Here is a 19,002-nt window from a genome sequence, read left to right as displayed (position 1 = left end):
TTCTGTATTTCTCATGAAAGGATGCCAGGTTGATTAGCTAACACAGTGGTGGCCGACCTGTGGCTCCGGAACCACATGCAGCTCTTCAGAAGTTAATATGTGGCTCCTTGTATAGGCACCGACTCCGGGGCTGGTGCTATAGGCGCCAACTTTCCAACTTGCCGGGGGGTGCTCATTGCTCAACCCCTGGCTCTGCCACAGGCCCTGCCCCCTCTCCACCCCTTCCTGCCCCCTCCTCTGAACCTGCTATGCCCTCGCTCCTCCCCTCTCTTCCCCCAGAGCCTCCTGCACACCACAAAACAGGTGCAGGGAGGGAGGGGGAGGTGCTGATTGGTGGGGCTGCTGGTGGGTGGGAGGCCCTGGGAGAGGGGGTCGGGGGAGCGGATGGGAGGCTGCTGATGTATTACTTTGGCAATGTACATTGGTAAATTCTGGCTCCTTCTCAGGCTCAGGTTGGCCACCCCTGAGCTAGGTGCTCATTATTTACAGGAACAAATGCAGAAGACAGTAAAATGCAACTTCTGTAGAAGTTTGCCTTGCCTCTAGGGATGAAAAGGTAGTTTAATCTCTTCGTTAACGTTGCTGAGGCTTTCAGTATTATCACTTTTTATTATTTGCATTGTAATAGTGCCTAGGAGTCCCAATCATGGACCAGGATCCTAGGCACTCTACAAACCCAGAACAAGAAGACCAGCTCTTGCTCCAAAGAGCTTACAATCTAAAGGTGTTAGTTGTGTTGGTTTTTATATTGTGGATATCTGTCCCCTGAAAAGTGGACTTAATGGCTGGTGTATACAAAAACTTGCCCCAAAACAGCTAACTCAGTTTTAATTCACTTTTATTTATGTGCAAGTCTCTGTGTGGGCACTCTTACTTCAGAGTAAAAGTGTTCTATTCTGACTGAGTTAAAGTGGGTTTGTTTTTGTTGTTTTAATAGCTAAATTAAAATAAGATGAAGTTGGTTAAAACAACAACCCTGTTTTAGCTCAGTAAAAATAGGACACTTTTAGTTGAAATAAGTGTCTACACACGCACATTTGCACAAAAATAACAAAATATGTGTATTAAAAGAGTGTTATTTTAGTGCAATTTTGTGTGTAGACCAGTCCTAAAATTAGCTCTTCTAGAGGTCACAACCGAGACACCAGATGGTAATGATTTTGCATTGCTCCCAGCCAGGGCTGGAACAGCAGTCTAGAAGTGAAAGATTTCAGTTACCTGTCCCCTGATCTATTCATCCCCCTCATAGTTCCATTGCTATATTTGGTGTAGCTAGCTTGTTTCAGGCATGATCCTTAGTGTATTTTTGTTTTGTAATCTCCTAGTCCAAATTCCAGTTTTGAAAACTGTTTGGGAAAAAAAAAAGGGTATGGCTCTAGGAGAGCAGCTTCATTTCAGAATTAATTTCAAGATAATCAAGACTTAGCGGGTTAATATCAAACAGTTGCCTTTAATTCTGGTAGTGAGGGTAATGGGGTGAAATATGGGATGGTGTTCTCCCGCTTAAATTTAGCCAGTTAGCCCAGAAGGCTAGCTGTACTTCAGATATGGTGATACAGTGCATGTCTGCAAAACCATAAACAGTATATTGTCCCATTTTCCAATAGGGACCATCTTCCAACCAAAGATTTAAGCAACTGTATTAGTTCTGGACTGGGAAAGCAAACAATAAAAAAGTGGATTTAATATATTTCATATTTTCACATTTATTTCATTCCTTCCCCCTCCTTTCTCCAACTCCTCCACCTGGAATTTCTCTCTGTCTGTAATTACTGTTCTGTTTCTGTACAATCTCCAGAAGATAAACGTGAGAGAATGCTACAAACTTTCACAAACAAATATTATTTATTTGTATTACCATAGCACCAAGGGGCCTTACTCATAGACCAGTATCCCACTGAGATAAGCCCTGAACAGACACAAACAAAAAGATGATCCCTTCCCTTGGGGCTTAATATAGCTTCTCTTCTTCCATTTATAGTTACTGAGCAATGCCATTCAACCAAACCAAATAGAGACTATAAAACTCCATCAACTTAAAATCATTCTCATGTCTGAAATTTTCACTTCTTACTGTTACAAGTAAGACCAATTGCTAATATAACTGAGATTAGAAGAGAGGTTTTTTTTTAAATTTACTTTGTACGTTTGAGAGTGCTTTATGGGTAGTCACGTTCCCCTTCTCTGTAAAGTCAGTCACTTTCCCTCTGTTGCTAGCATGGGTCTTTTCACACTGCAACAGGGGAAAGAAACACTTATAAAATGGGAAAATGTCTGTAAAGCCAAAGAAAAAAAAATTGTACTGGAATTATGGCAGGTGTAGAACCTGACACTACTTTAATTATTTTTTGCAACTGACTAGATTTCAAGGTGACAATGTCCCTTTAAAACTTATATGCCAGTCCCTGTAACCTCCAGCTATTATTTGTTACTTATGTAAAACTATAGATGGACATGGCACTTTCCAGTAGAGTAATTTAGTGATGTGGAAAAGGGGGTGAATAGTTAGTGGCAAAGTTTGCAGACAATACAAAATTATTCAAGTCCAAAGCAGACTGTGAGGAGTTACAGAGGGATCTCACAAAACTGCGTGGCTGAGCAACAAAATGGCATATGAAATTCAAAGTTGATAAGTGCAAAGTAATCCCAACTATACATATTAATAATGGGTTCTAAATTAACTGTTGCCACCCAAGAAAGAGATCTTGGAGTCACCTTGGATAGTTCTCTGAAAATTTCCAGTCAACACGCAGCAGTGGTGAAAAAGGCTAATAGTATGATAGTAACTATTAAGAAAGGGATAGAAAATAAGACAAAATATAGTACCACTATATAAATTCATGATGTACCCACACTTTGAATATCCTGTTCTGATCACCCCATCTCAAAAAAGGTATAGTGGAACTGGGAAAGGTTCAGAGAAGGGCAACAAAGATGATTAAGGGTATGGAATGGCTTCCATATGAGGAGAGACCATAAAGATAAGGACTAGTCAGCTTAGAAAAGGGACAACGGGGCGGGGGGGAATGATGATAGAGGTCTATAAAATGAAGAATGTGGAAAAAGTGAATAGAGGAGTTTTATTTACCCTTTCATACAATACAAAAACCACTCATCACCTGATGAAATTAATAGGCAGCTGATTTAGTGCAAACAAGAAAGTACTTTTTTTTTTTTTTTTACATTATGCACAACTAACCTGTGCAACTCACTGATGTGGGATGTTGTGATGGGCAAAAGTGTAACATGGTTCAGAAAGAACTGGATAAGTTTCTGGAGGATAGATCCATCAACGACCATTAGCCAAGATGGGCAGAGACACAGCCCAATGCTAGGGGCAACCCTAAACCTCTGACTGTCAGAAGCCAGGAAATCAGGTGTGGTCACTCCATAATTGCCCTGTTCAGTACATTCCCACTGAAGCTCTGGTACAGGCTTCAGTCGGAGATAGATACTGGGTGAGATGGACCATGGTCTGACCCAGTATGGCAGCTTTTATGTTCTTAATACACAGAGTCTCTGCCCTGAAGAGCTTGGTGTCAGATTTTCAAAAGCACCTTGTAGTAGGAATAGAGCCTGAGACATCAGCCCTTGTATCAGAGGCCTGGTCTGAGGCAGGACCTGCTTACAGAATTTGGCAACAGGGCTAATATTGCAAAAATACACATGCCTAAGAAGTGCTAGTCAAAGTACTCACGCAAACACATCCCGATATCAGGTGGTACCAGAACATCCCAGTATCAAGTATGGTACAAAAACATTCCCCAAGGATAACAGGAACACACTGACCCCTCCTAAGAGAAGGTCAGGATAACAGTTCGAAATAAAAATGTTTTGATAGAACCAACATGTGCAAGGTAATGGGTAATAACTAGCCACATCACAGCGCTGTAACTATGTCAGAGGAGCAGTACTAACTTGTTTGTATTGGGGTATAAAGATGTAGCTCAGAGTGACTATCTTTGCCTGACCTGGGGAGGAATGGAAAGTCCCGCCGTTCACTGAGCTGGTCCATTGTTACGGGCATAAGTGTATTAGTGGTCTGGTGGAGTCTGCGAGATACTAGTACCGGGCTTCATTGACAATAAGCCTGGCTGGGTGCCTTTGTCCCTTAACTGATCTTGTGCTCATTGGGTGGTTTGGTCGAGGTCTGCTGTGCCAGCTGTCTGCATAGGGCTGGGGCAGCACACAAAGAAAACACACATGCAGCCAAACATCTGTCAACATGGAATCACACACTAAGTGACTTAGGACTATTGATTTTCAAAGGCTGCGTCTTCACTAGGGAAAAAAATGCATTCTTAACTCAAGCTAGCTAATGCATGGTAAAATCCTAGGGAAGACAAGTCTTTAGCTTGTGTAAAATTGATCTACTGCCTTGTCTTCCCTAGGATTTTACCTCAAGTTAGTAACATCCTTTCTTCCCCCTGGAAGATAAGGCCAATTGGATTTTTGCACCTGCAGCATTTAGATGCTTTTGAAAAATCCGACTGTAAAGGAACAAATGGGTTTAATGGTAACGCATAGTAAGTGGCTGGGCAGACATGGAGGGGCTACTGTGTATGTTAGCAAACACAGGCATTGTGGAAAATGTGTGGTTTTTTTGTTTGTTTTTGTTTGGGGGGGCATGATTTGGAGGTATGAGAGCTCATCGCAAATGTTGCTTGGAAGGAATAGAGTTTGGAGTGAATGAAAAACACAGGGAGTGTTTGGGAGAGAAACTTATGTGGGCTATCTGAAGTGGGGGAGGGATTGAAGAGTAGTTTGAACTGCCTGGATAAAGAACCAGTGGGACAGCCCATCCGTGCATGTCTTTCTAAGACTGTGATCCCCAAACTTTTTACCTTGCACCCCACCCCCCCTTACCTATACTATGATCTGTCTCTCCTCACGGAGCTGTGGTTGCGAGCCGCAGCTTGGAGTGGGGCTGCAGCTGGGCTGCGGGCCAGGGGCTGGGGCTGGGAGTGGAGTTAGGGCTGGGGCTGAGGCTGGGGCCTGGAGTGGAGTCACGGTTGGGAGCCGTGGCTGGGGGCTGAGCAGGAGCCAGGGGCCAAAGCCAGGAGTGGGGCTGGGGCACAGTGGGGCTGGGTGGCACTCCCTGCCTGGCCTCTGTGGGGCCTGGCCACACCCTGCCACCCCCCTCCCTCCCCCAAACGTTCATCCGTGCCTCATAGTTTGGAGATCTCTGCTCTCCATGAAGATGGGTTCATCCTTCAAATTTAAGCTAATAATCCAAGGAAAAGTATCATCCAAAGAAGTAGGAAGGTGTGGATCTCATTAAGTCTTCTAGCACATGCAGTGTTTTATAGTGTAATGTATCTTGCTTTTGCAAAACGCTGTTTCTTTGATATTTCTTCTACTACTTTCTCAAATTGCTTGCTCAGTGAAGTGTCTGTTGCTTATACTTTACATCCATTTCAGTTGCAGCTGATAAAAGGCCTCCAAACTAGTCTGTGTGGCTGAAAAGATGAGCCTTGCACTGCATCTTCAAGTCCATCCAACTCTGGCTCTCGCAGACAGCCTGAGGGAGAAAGTTTCACAGATAGGGAACTTCTGCCATGACTCTTTAATTCTCCTTCCGAATTAAAATCTAAGGACTATCACCAGAAGCTCCTCTGCTGTCAATTTACCAAACTATTTTACATCAATTTATCAAAGTACCACAAAAATCAACTCATCTGAGGTAGTGTTCCGCAAATTTATCAGGTATAAAAGTTAAGGAAATTGCAGGTTATAAATTGGAAGCAGAAGTTAGCTTTTTACCACCTACCATACTGCATGTAATTCTGTGGTGGCAACTTAATCATTAATGCATAGACTGGGAGACTACAGATCCTAAGTACATTGCATGAGTCCAAGGAGCCTACCTCTCCCCAGCTGGCAAAATACACATGCCTGTTTTATGTTACCTCATGTGTTGTAGATTGGTTTCTGAGACTGAAAGTCTTATTCTTAAGCACTGAAACTTCGTAGCAGATTTTATGGTGTAAAACAGCAGCTGTGGCAAATAGGAGGGGAATTCCACTAACTTCTCATTCCTGTATCATTTGCAGATGGGAGAAGGCTGGCCAAGTGAGCAGGGAGCTGTGGGAAAAAGCTGGACAACAGGGACTGCTGGGTGTCAATATATCAGAAAAACATGGTGGCATTGGAGGGGATCTGCTCTCTTCAGCAGTGGTCTGGGAGGAGCAGTAAGTACAAGACACTGCAGCAAGAATCCAGTTGGTATTGTTAAAAGATTGTATTTGTTCATATGATTTCCTGATTCCTATTGTAAGGAGAGTGTTCACAGACCGTAATAGTCTTTTCCTTTCACAGAAGTGATAATTTAGACAGGCATAATTACCCCCTACTTTAGATATTTCAGATGATTTTACTAAATATCATAGTAGTATATTTTTAGGACTGCTGGGAGAGGAGGGGAAATGTTCTCCTTAGACTGGTGGGTGAGCCAATGGTTTGGCAGTGAAAGTACATTCTATAAATAAAAACATGGATGTCCCAAGTTAAAATTGTGTTAGTCATTTTGAGGGCTTTTAGTGTACATTTCTTTGAGTTTTGGTTCTCTGGTTTTAACAGTGTAAAATTCAACAGATCAATCACTGTCACATTTTCTCTAAAGTTTACTTTTACTCTTCAAGGATGTATGTTAATTGTACTGGCCCAGGATTCAGCCTTCATTCAGATATTGTCATGCCCTATATTGCAAACTATGGCTCAGAAGAACAGATTGAACGGTTTATCCCTGAAATGTCTGCAGGCAAACGTATTGGTGCTATAGCCATGACAGAACCTGGGGCTGGCAGGTAAGGCGGAAAGGATAACAGGTGGGCTTTACATACATGTTGCTTACCTAATCTCACTGTGTAAAAACTTTGCGTTTCATAGTTATATGACCATCTTACTGATTAGGCAGTAGCCCGGAATAGGTAGAACCACAAAAATAACCTTTAATTATGCATTGCTGTTTTATGCTTTGTCATTTCAGGATGCCTGTTCCAAACCCATGAACTTGTCATCAGCCCTAGGACAAATAGGGTTTTGTGTTTGTTTTAGATTCTCCATAAACAGTCACTAGCCTACTTGTTGCATGGACATTCTTTAATGTGAAATGTAATAACTTAGTAAAGGAGGCTTGACTTATTCCATATAATGCTGTCAGAATTTGGCAAGAGGGCCTATTTCCTTGTCCCTGAATCCTGTATAGGATAGAGTTCTCTTTCCTGTACTCCATTCCTATAAGGGCAGACAGTAGGATTATTGGGTAGATTACTGATTCAGGATTATTCTCTTCAATCTGCTAAGCAGAGGGGAGCCCAGTGGGGAGCTGTGCCTTCTATGCTGTGTCCCCGCTGGTCCTAGACAGCAAAAGTCTCTCTGCATGAGAACCATAAGCTGACCTCTAACTATATGTGGGGGGTGCCAAGCTGAGTGGCTGATATCTGCTTTCTGGGGCAGCCCTAAATTGGTGGGCCATGTCAACATAAGATGCTGCAGAGCTAATAGATATTATTTGTACACATGGTACTTCGGCTGTGAGACGGTATCTCACTTTGAAAGTGAAGTAGAACCATGTGCTGTACTGAAGATGCAGAGATTCATCATTCATAGACATAACACACTTGTGGTTTCCATAATATTCTCTCGTCCCTTTTTAATACATCCCTGAATCCTATTGTACGTAGCGCTATCCACAGGGAGTTCTAGGCTCTTCATTATTTTATACTAGGATTATTTTTTAAATGTGAACTTCATGCCACTGCTGGATTGTTCTCTTAAATAACTTTCTTTTCTTGCCAATCAATTTTAGTGATTTGCAGGGTGTACGAACATATGCAAAAAAGGATGGAAGTGATTGGATTCTGAATGGAAGTAAGGTATGTGAATGGATGTGCTCTGACTTATGGTGCTTGGGTACTGAATTCATCCAGTTAGTGACAGAATTTATTTCATTCTACAGCTGCTTTCCCAGAATTTAGTGTTTCTACCCCTATGTTTTTCCTTTTCTATGAGTTACATCTTATAGAAGAATTCGTGTTACCCAGCCATCCTGCTTATGATGCTGACAATTTATGGGTCAATCAGCAGAGCAGACTCTTCTTTGCAGCTTTTGTTGGAGAACAAAAAGGCAGCCCGATCATAAGATTTTTGTTCTTTTCCTTGACTGGTATAGTCAGGCTGCACAATATAGCCAAGGGCCAGACTGTTTCTCAGTTCAGTGGAGTTGGTAGCAGAATAGCCACCCTGCTATGCGTTCCCCCGTCAGTTGAGGGAAACAAACTAAAACCTTTATTCCTTTACTGCGTCAACATAAAAATGGAATCTTTATTCAGTGAATGTATTGTTCAGTGTATGGGATAAATTCCATATTAGATGCCAACCACATATTGAGCTGCTATAAGGCTGGCAGCGTGTACCCATCTCATTTAATCCCTAATACAAAGAATTAAGAAGATTGAAGTGGGCGATTGTCATTCTAAAAACCTTTAAATGACACTGCTGTTAGTTGAAAACTTTTAAAACTAAAAACCTCTTAGTGTTATAGATCTGTCCCGGTACTTGATTCTTTTTTGAGTAATGGGATAGTTGGTTTAGTAAAATTTTTTAAAAACGATGAATCATAGGTGACCACAGGGTGTAGTGGTTAACAGGTAGACTAAGGGTATGTCTACACTACGAAATTAGGTCGATATATAAGTCTATTTTTAGAAATCGATTTTATACAGTTGATTGCATATGTCCACACTAAGCACATTAAGTCGGTGGAGTGTGTCCTCACTACCGTGGCTAGCATCGACTTAAGGAGCAGTGCACTGTGGGTAGCTATCCCACAGTTCCCACAGTCTCTGCTGCCCATTGGAATTCTGGGCTAAGCTCCCAATGCCTGATGAGGCAAAAACATTGTCGCGGGTGGTTTTGGGTACATGTCGTCAGTCGCCCCTCCCTCCGTGAAAGCAATGGCAGACAATCGTTTTGCGCCTTTTTTCCATGCAGATGCCATACTGCTTTCAGCAGATGGTGCAGTAGGACTGCTAACCATTGTCATCCGCCACTTCCGCTGCAACTCTGCTCTGCTGCTATTGTCTCAATAGAGAATTTCTCCATGTTGTCTGTCATGGGCTCCCGGATACGTGTGGGCAACAGCAGACAATCGTTCCGCGCCTTTTTTCTGTGCAGACGCCATACCACGGCAAGCATGGAGCCCGCTCAGATCACTTTGGCAATTAGGAGTGTATTAAACACCACACACATTATCCAGCAGTATATGCAGCACCAGAACCTGGCAAAGCAAACCCAGGCGAGTAGGTGACGTCAGCGCGGTGACAAGAGGGATGAGGACATGGACACAGACTTCTCTCAAAGCATGGGCCCTGGCAATGCAGGCATCATGGTGCTAATGGTGCAGGTTCATGCCGTGGAACGTCGATTCTGGGCCCGGGAAACAAGCACAGACAGGTGGAACCGCATAGTGTTGCGGGTCTGGGACGATTCCCAGTGTCTGCAAAACTTTTGCATGCGTAAGGGCACTTTCATGGAACTTTGACTGACTTTCCCCTGCCCTGAAGCGCATGAATACCAAGATGAGAGCAGCCCTCACAGTTGAGAAGCAAGTGGCAATAGCCCTGTGGAAGCTTGCAATGCCAGACAGCTACCAGTCAGTCGGGAATCAATTTGGAGTGGGCAAATCTACCATGGGGGCTGCTGTGATGCAAGTAGCCAGCGCAATCAAAGATCTGCTGATATTAAGGTTAGTGACCCTGGGAAATGTGCAGGTCACAGTGGATAGCATTGCTGCAATGGGATTCCCTAACTGTGGTGGGGCAATAGACGGAACCCATATCCCTCCTATCTTGGCACCGGAGCACCAAGCCGGCGAGTAAAGCGCAAGGGGTACTTTTCAATAGTGCTGCAAGCACTGGTGGATCACAAGGGACATTTCACCAACGTGGGATGGCCAGGAAAGGTACATGACGCTCGCATGTTCAGGAACTCTGGTCTGTTTCAAAAGCTGCAGGAAGGGACTTTATTCCCAGATCAGAAAATAACTGTTGGGGATGTTGAAATGCCTATAGTTATCCTTGGGGACCCAGCCTACCCCTTAATGCCATGGCTCATGAAGCCGTACACAGGCACCCTGCACAGTAGTCAGGAGTTGTTCAACTACAGGCTGAACAAGTGCAGAATGGTGGTAGAATGTGTATTTGGACATTTAAAAGCACACTGGCGCAGTTTACTGACCCGGTTAGACCTCAGCGAAACCAATATTCCCACTGTTATTACTCTCACAGATATTGTGGAGCGCACAGCAAGCAGTAAAGGGGAGATGTTTATGGCGGGGTGGGAGGTTGAGGCAAATCGCCTGGCTGCTGGTTACACACAGCCAGACACCAGGGCGGTTAGAAGAGCACAGGAGGGCGTGGTGCGCATCAGAGAAGCTTTGAAAACCAGTTTCATGACTGGCCAGGCTACGGTGTGAAAGTTCTGTTTGTTTCTCCTTGATGAAACCCCCCGCCCCTTGGTTCACTCTACTTCCCTGTAAGATAACCACCCTCCGCTCCTCCCTTCAATCACCGCTTGCAGAAGCAATAAAGTCATTGGTGCTTCACATTCATGCATTCTTTATTAATTCATCATACAAATAGGGGGATAACTGTCTGGGTGAGGAGGCTATGGAACTTGGGGAGGAGGGCGGTTGGTTACACAGGGGCTGTAGCAGCGGTCTGCTCCTGCTGCCTTTCCTGCAGCTCAACCATATGCTGGAGCGTATTAGTTTGATCCTCCAGCAGCCTCAGCATTGAATCCTGCCTCCTCTCATCACGCTGCTGCCTCCTTTCAACTTTAGCCCTCTCCTCAGCCCGCCACCTCTCCTCCCATTCATTTTGTGCTCTCCTGCACTCTGACATTGTCTGCCTCCACACATTCGTCTGTGCTCTGTCAGTGTGGGAGGACAGCATGAGCTCAGAGAACATTTCATCACGAGTGCGGTTTTTTTGCCTTCTAATCTTCACTAGCCTCTGGGAAGGAAGATCCTGTGATCCTTGAAACATACAGCTGGTGGAGGGGGAAAAAAAAGGGACAGTGGTATTTAAAAAGACATTTTATAGAACAATGGGTACACTCTTTCACAGTAAACCTTGCTGTTAACATGACATACATAGCACATGTGCTTTTGTTCCAAGGTCTCATTTTGCCTCCCCCCAGCATGTGGCTACCCCCTCACCCCTCCCCGTGGCTAACAGCGGGGAACATTTCTGTTCAGCCGCAGGCAAACAGCCCAGCAGGAATGGGCACCTCTGAATGTCCCCTTAAGAAAAGCACCCTATTTCAACCAGGTGACCATGAATGATATCACTCTCCTAAGGATAACACAGAGATAAAGAATGGATGTTGTTTGAATGCCAGCAAACATACACTGCAATGCTTTGTTCTACAATGATTCCCGAGTAAGTGCTACTGGCCTGGTGTGGTAAAGTGTCCTACCACGGTGGATGGAATAAGGCTGCCGTCCCCAGAAACCTTTTTCAAAGACTTTGGAAGTACATCCAGGAGAGCCGCAAATGCCAGGGCAAATTAATCATTAAACATGCTTGCTTTTAAACCATGTATACTATTTTAAAAGGTACACTCACCAGAGGTCCCTTCTCTGCCTGGCGGGTCTGGGAGGCAGCCTTGGGTGGGTTCGGAGGGTACTGGCTCCAGGTCCAGGGTGAGAAACAGTTCCTGGCTGTCGGGAAAACCGGTTTCTCCACTTGCTTGCTGTGAGCTATCTACAGCTTCATCATCCTCTCCCCAAAACCTGCTTCCGTATTGCCTCCATCTCCATTGAAGGAGTCAAACAACACGGCTGGGGTAATGGTGGCTGAACCCCCAAAAAAGGCATGCAGCTCATCATAGAAGCGGCATGTTTGGGGCTCTGACCCAGAGCGGCCGTTTGCCTCTCTGGTTTTCCAGTAGCTTTGCCTCAGCTCCTTAAGTTTCACACGGTACTGCTTCGGGTCCCTGTTATGGCCTCGGTCCTTCATGCCCTGCGAGATTTTGACGAATGTTTTGGCATTTCAAAAACTGGAACGTAGTTCTGATAGCACGGATTCTTCTCCCCATACAGCGATCAGATCCTGAACCTCCTGTTCAGTCCATGCTGGAGCTCTTTTGCGATTCGGGAACTCCATCATAGTCATCTCTGCTGATGAGCTCTGCACTCATGTGCAGCTTGCCACACTGGCCAAACAGGAAATTGAATTTCAAAAGTTCGCGGGCCTTCTCCTGTCTGCCTGGCCAGTGCATCTGAGTTGAGAGTGCTGTCCAGAGCGGTCACAATGGAGCACTCTGGGATAGCTCCCGGAGGCCAGTACCGTCTAATTGCATCCACAATATCTCAAATTCGACCCAGCAAGGCCGATTTCAGCACTAATCCCCTTGTCGGGGGTGGAATAAGGAAATCGATTTCCAAGAGCCCTTTAAGTCGAAAAAAAGGGCTTCGTCGTGTGGACGGGTGCAGGGTTAAATCGATTTAACGCTGCTAAATTCAACCTCAACTCCTAGTGTAGACCAGGGCTTGGAGAACATTTCTATACCAACTTAGGCCTCAGTTTCCCTATTTGTAATGTGGTGGTGGTGGTGATTCTTGCCTGTATGGGTAAAAATGCTTTGAAATCTTTGGATGAAAACACAAAGTAGTAATAGTATTTTGATTTCAATATATTTCAAAGATTCTTCCTGCTGTGAATTGCCTATTACTTTTAGGCATATTTATGGGCTAAATCTATGTGTTGGCAGAGCCTAGCACAGTGGGGCCTTATCTAGATTGTGGCTTTTGGTCACTGCAGTAATAAAATAATAAAACCATAAGTGTTTATATGTATTTGTCCATAAGTATGTAAAAGATACTGTTTTAAATACATAAACTTAATAGGTTGCATGCCTGAACCTAGGCAAGACAAGGCAGTGCAATCATTTTTTGGTTGGCATAGTTTCGAATATGAATCTAATTTTTATACTTGGCATGTCTGTGTCTATTCTGCCTGTCGTGTGTGTGTGATATCAGAATTTGACTTAAAACATACAATACAGCGAAGGCAACTGTAAGTTTCCACCCACTGTAGCATGCGTCAGTGTTTCATACAATATTAAATATGAGTAGACAGCATATTGTACAGAATTACAGAGATTTGCTATAGTAATGGAGAACCTCCCAGTGATTTTTCCACTTCATACCTTAACATTTTAACTTTTGGAAGAGGTCATCTGCATGTTAGTTGGCATTCTTGTTCATAAAAGGAATCTTTATAATAGAGATAACACTGAATTAAAAATCTGAATTTAAATGCCTCTGAACTTTAGGAATATTAAAAATAAATACAAATGTGGTTCTTTTATTTTTAATCTGTCCCCTGTCTTTATAATGGGGTAGAGTCAACCAGAACCTCAGACCCCAGCACCCTTTAGCTTTGGGGTGTTTGTTTGCAATCCAGATCCGAATTATGCCACTTGAACCCATCTCTCCTTTTATAGATTGTTCTGGAGCACTTTGGTGTTTTTTTTTATGCATCTGGACTTTATAAACCTTTTGGACACTTACTTACAGCTTTCATTTTTTGTATACTGTTCATTTGTAGAAGTGTGTGATGGTTTGTGTACTGCTACTTTATTATCTTCTTCCTAGCTACCTGCCAGCTAACATGCAGCATTATTCCATCTTGGGGGGGTGTGTGTGGTTTTTTTTTTTTTTTTTTTTTTTTTACAGGTATTCATCACTAATGGCTGGATGAGTGATTTAGTGATTGTGGTTGCTGTTACAAACCGTGAGGCCCGCTCCCCTGCTCATGGGATCAGCCTTTTTCTGGTGGAGAATGGAATGAAAGGATTCATCAAAGGACGCAAGCTGGAAAAAATAGGCCTGAAAGCACAGGTAAGTCATCTGAGCCTTACCGTGTGCTAGACTTTGAGGCAATCTAAAAGGACTTGTTACTCCTTGGGGTACTTTAATTACAGATCAAATGTAGCTGTAGTAATACTTCAGTTCGTAGTTTTAACTGCAAGAGCAGGATATTCTAAATTAGACTGTAAGGGTGGGTTGCAGTTCAATGAAATTTATATTGAAAGCAAACAGTCTCCAGGGAATATATGTAATTTGGGCTGTAGAAGTCAGGAGCTGGATAAGAGGAAAATCTGAGGAAGAGTGAGTTTGATATTAGATATTTTATTTAAAACAATTTTTAGGACACAGCAGAGCTGTTTTTTGAAGATGTACGTTTGCCAGCCAGTGCCTTGCTTGGACAAGAGAACAAAGGGTTCTACTATTTGATGGCAGAGCTCCCTCAGGTAAGACGGACACAAACCTACACTGTTCAGGAAAAGCACAAAGATTTTATTTTGGTCTTTGCTTGGAACCGCCACCTGCAGTTTATGGATTATGGCGAGACAGCTTAGTTTCAGAGGATGCCTACAACCACAGTTTGCTGATGCTTGTATTTTTTAGTGGTAGGAATTCTGCACTGCAAATCAAAGTGAAGCATCTTGGTATATCAGTGAAATAGCTTGCAATCTAATAGTTTCTATTCAAATAATTTTATTATGATACCATGTTAGGGTACTGTTTTAGTCATGGAAGGTATAATAATTGCTACAGAAAGGATTATTACATGTACAGTAACTCCTCACTTAAAGTTGTCCTGGTTAACATTGTTTCGTTGTTACGTTGCTGATCAATTAGGGAATGTGCTCGTTTAAAGTTGTACAGTGCTCCCTTATCACTCGTTTGGCAGCCGCCTGCTTTGTCCACTGCTTGCAGGAAGAGCAGCCTGTTGCAGCTAGTTGGTGGGGGGCTTGGAACCAGGGCGGACCAGCAGCCCCCCTATCAGTTCCCCTAAGTTCCCTGTGCGTCAGCCGCCCAGCAGGCTATCAATTAATGGACATTTCGGCTGTCCCTCCCCCCACGGCCATGTGCTGCTCCTGCCCTCTGCCTTGGAGCTGCTCTCTGAGCCTCCTGCTTGCTGTGGGGGTGGGGGAAGGACACCCGGACATTAGCCTCCCCCTGCTCCTGCACCCCACTTACTTCATCTCCATAGAGCAGGGGGACACACGACGGGACTAGGAATGGAGGGAGCTTCCCGGTAGCAGCTGCTGTGGTCTCAGCTTGCTGATTAACTTAACAAGGTAGTGCACTTAAGAGTGGTGTCAGCATACTTAAAGGGGAAATGCACCACACACACACACACAAGGTGTGTATCTCTGTCTCTGTCACCATTAAATTAGGCTTGAATAAAGACTGGGAGTGGATGGGTCATTACACGAAGTGAAACTATTTCCCCATGCTTATTTTTTTTCCCCCTACGGTTACTCACACCTTCTTGTCAACTGTTGGAAATGGGCCATCCTGATTATCACTACAAAAGGTATTTCTCCCCCCCTCACCCTCCCCCCCCGATAATAGCTCATCTTAATTGATCACTCTTGTTATAGTGTGTATGGCAACACGCATTTTTTCATGTTCTCTGTGTGTATGTATATATATCTTCATCGGATGCATGCAGTGGAAAATACAATAGGCAGTGGGTTTTAGCCCATGAAAGCTCATGCTCAAATAAATTTGTTAGTCTCTAAGGTGCCACAAGTCCTCCTCGTTCTTTTTCTCTTGTAGAGTGTGAGGCTACATTAACAACAATGAGTTAACCCTTGAGGGCTCAGCCAATTGCTAGTTCATCATTTAGCAGTAAGGCGTTCCCTGGGAAATTTCCCACCCTCTGACTTCACCACCTCAACCAAGCTTCACAATCATCATCGCTGTGTACCAGTATTAAATTGTTTGTTTTAAAGCTTATACTGTGTGTGTGTGTATACATATATAATCTTTTGTCCGGAAAAAAAAAATTCCCTGGAACCTGACCCCCCCCCCCCCATTTACATTTAATTCTTATGGGGAAATTGGATTCGCTGAACATCATTTCGCTTAAAGTCACATTTTTCAGGAACAGAACTACAACGTTAAGTGAGGAGTTACTGTATCAAGTTCTCATACCTGATTTCAAGACCAGATCTCTGTCAATAGCACGGGTGTGAAGAACACAAGATTAGAACAGACTTTAAAAATTGAATGCTACGAACAACTGTGCTATCATCTTAACACTTGTGCACTCAGCTCAATAGTTTTAAATATGCTCTTTTTGCCCTCTATAAGCCTCTTAGTGCAGAGTTGACTTTTCTTTGTGTTAAAGGCGAATGCAAAATGCACACCTGCAACTCTCTTACCAGTGGGAATATATGCTAGATAAACTACTTTCTCAATCTATTTAATAAAAAACTGAAAAGTGGAAACATTTTGTAGCGCTCAAAGTGGCTTGTCTTATTAGTAGAACTGAACACAGTTGATCAGTTAATGCAGGTTTGGAAGAGCAGAGAGGAAACTCAGATGCCAAAACCATGACTCTGCTTTTGTCATAAAGCATAAACTATGACTTTGTAGTTACATCATCTAATAAAAATCATGTTTACTGAATTTTACCCTATATGTTAAATATGAGACCTACTGTTTCACTGTGCAAATTCCATACATTATTTAGTTCTTTCAAAGAAAATATTTCAGTGGTTTGAAAAAAAAAAAACACAGCAGCAGTGCTCATGAGCACCCCTACAATAGTGAACCAGATTATTTACATGGTTAAGCTAAAAACAATTCTGCAGGAAATGGATCTTAGTTTAAATCTTCTCAGCATCTATGAGAATGGGGAGAAAATTACAAACTTTTAAATGTATATAGACCAGTGGTTCTCAAACTTTTTTTCCGCAGACCACTTGAAAATTGCTGAGGGTCTCAGCGGACCACTTAATTGATCTTTTGATCTGTTGTTTGTACCATTAGCTAACTATTGTAAAGCGCTTCGGATAAAAGTGCTATATGAAAAATCCCTTCATAATTTACATTTTTTTGTTCTACAAATAAAAGTGCACACCTCATATTTTAATATCAGTAGTCTTACCTTTCAAATGTGATGGATGTGCCCTCTCTCTCCCCTGCCACGGCAGCCCCCGAGGTGGGGCTGGGAAGGAGGGGGTCTCCTCCGCCACAGCAGCCACAGAGCTGAGGCTGGGGGAAGGAGGGCCATCTCTCCCTGGCAGCCGCAGCCCTGGAACTGGGGAAAATCACCTCTCTCTGGCTGCCACAGCCCTGCACATCCCAAATTCCTCCACCCCCTCTTCTCACCCCACTGCCCCCGCCCACTTACCCCGTATTCCCCCAAAGGTCGTCACCTCAACTTACATTTGCATCTTCTTCAGGGTCCAGGCACCTAATTAGTGGAGCCACGCCTGCACGGCTCCACTAATTAGGTGGGTGGTTCTTCATTCTCTTGTGTGCGGCCGCCCAGGCATGCACCTTGGAGGGAACTATCCTTGGACCACCTGAATAGAGCTCATGGACCACAGTATGCGAACCTCTGATTTAGACAGTGTCCTTCTAAAACTTATTTACATTACTGTTTTATTTGAACTGAAAGATGAAAACCAAATTATTGAATGATCTGAGCCAAATTGTTTCCATTAAGTCAGTGGGAGTATTACATATCCCTTTTAGATTTCTTTTTTTCCTGTAGTCCTGTTTATGAAACTTTGGAATGTCACTAAGAACTTTTAAAATTTGGGTCCCACCAAGACAATTGTCTATTAGAGTGACAATATTTTCAATTATGCAATATGTCTAGTTAAAACTTAATGGCACAGAACAAAACTAACACTAACAGTCATAACTAAACTTTTGTTTTCCAACCTATGTGTGTATCTGTTTGTGTAGAGAAATTTGTGATTAGTTGCATTGGATAAGAACTCTCAGATTCTTTATCACTTCTGTCTCCAAGGAAAGACTGTTGATTGCTGATATGGCACTTGCCAGCTGTGAATTCATGTTCGAAGAAACAAGGAACTATGTTAAACAAAGAAAAGCTTTTGGGAAAACAATTGCACATTTACAGGTGAGCTTAAACCAAGAAAAAGAGACAGAAATCCTTCTTTTTGTCTGTTTCTTTATCAGTATAGATATATGTAATTTTCATTTCAATAGAGGTGTTAGTCCAGTGGTTTTGCTTGACTGCTTTCAAAGGTTCTAAAGTTGGATTAGAAGCAAGTACACCTCTAACCCGATATAATGCGACCCAATCTGACATGAATTCGGATATAATGTGGTAAAGGGGGCTGGTCTGGGGGGTGGGGCTGCGCACTCCGGCGGATCATCAGCAAGTTCGATATAACACGGTTTCACCTATAACGCAGTAAGACTTTTTTTTTTGGCTCCCGAGGACAGCGTTCTATCGGGGTAGAGGTGTACCTGGAATGACTCTGCTTTCTCTCTCATGTTCGGTTTTAAATTGAACATGACTAAGTGCTCTTGAGACTGGAAGTAGATGTTGCATTGCTGACCTGGTTTATGAATATATAGTGAAAATAGTTTTGTTTATAAAATGGCATTTTAATGTCTAAGGCTCTGATCCTACAGTGCATTGTCATGGATGGACCTCTGCATATGAGCTGAATCCTATTGACTTTGGTGGACTTCCGGGCATGGGGGTCCACCTGTGCACAGTGCATTGCAGGATCGGGGCCTACCTGAGATTGATACTAGGCAAGTTTTTCACAGAAGGGAACTTGTTGTTTTCAATGCCTGTGAAGTGTTAAGCAAATAATTATTTTATAAAGTCTTCAGTTTTATGGCTAGTGTAAATGATTCCTCAGCTGCGAGGCAACTAAATGCACAAGTGACTCCACATAAGAAGTTGTATATTGTCCACAGTGCATATTATTCTTGCAGCCATTAATGAGAGTCAGGTGTGAGTTTTGAGACTATGGCTCTACTTCTTGTTCAGAATCATGAAAACAGGCTCCGCTTCTCACAGTATCTTTTTTTCTAATCAGAGTAACTTTTGTTAACCATAGTCTAGTAAATACAGACTCAGGGATTCTACCTGCGAATGTAGCAATTTTCAGAAGGTACTGCTTATTTTTTTTCTTAATACA

The 19,002-nt window shown here is 43.2% G+C and overlaps 1 protein-coding gene across 1 annotated transcript in view; it reads left to right on the top strand.

Annotated features, from left to right (window-relative positions):
* ACADL (acyl-CoA dehydrogenase long chain) overlaps positions 1 to 19,002 on the top strand; it is a 32,074-nt gene that overhangs the window by 5,160 nt on the left and 7,912 nt on the right. The window contains exons 3-8 of the mRNA XM_048869575.2: positions 6,054 to 6,191; positions 6,642 to 6,806; positions 7,811 to 7,877; positions 13,745 to 13,909; positions 14,221 to 14,322; positions 17,850 to 17,963. Of these exons, the coding sequence (XP_048725532.1) occupies positions 6,054 to 6,191; positions 6,642 to 6,806; positions 7,811 to 7,877; positions 13,745 to 13,909; positions 14,221 to 14,322; positions 17,850 to 17,963 (751 nt within the window). The remainder of the gene's footprint in view (positions 1 to 6,053; positions 6,192 to 6,641; positions 6,807 to 7,810; positions 7,878 to 13,744; positions 13,910 to 14,220; positions 14,323 to 17,849; positions 17,964 to 19,002) is intronic.

This window comes from Caretta caretta, chromosome 11 (assembly GCF_965140235.1).
Source record: "Caretta caretta isolate rCarCar2 chromosome 11, rCarCar1.hap1, whole genome shotgun sequence".
Classification (NCBI taxonomy): Eukaryota; Metazoa; Chordata; order Testudines; family Cheloniidae; genus Caretta; species Caretta caretta.
The sequence above is the reverse complement of the archived record's forward strand: the minus strand, read 5'-3'. Positions and strand labels throughout refer to the sequence as shown.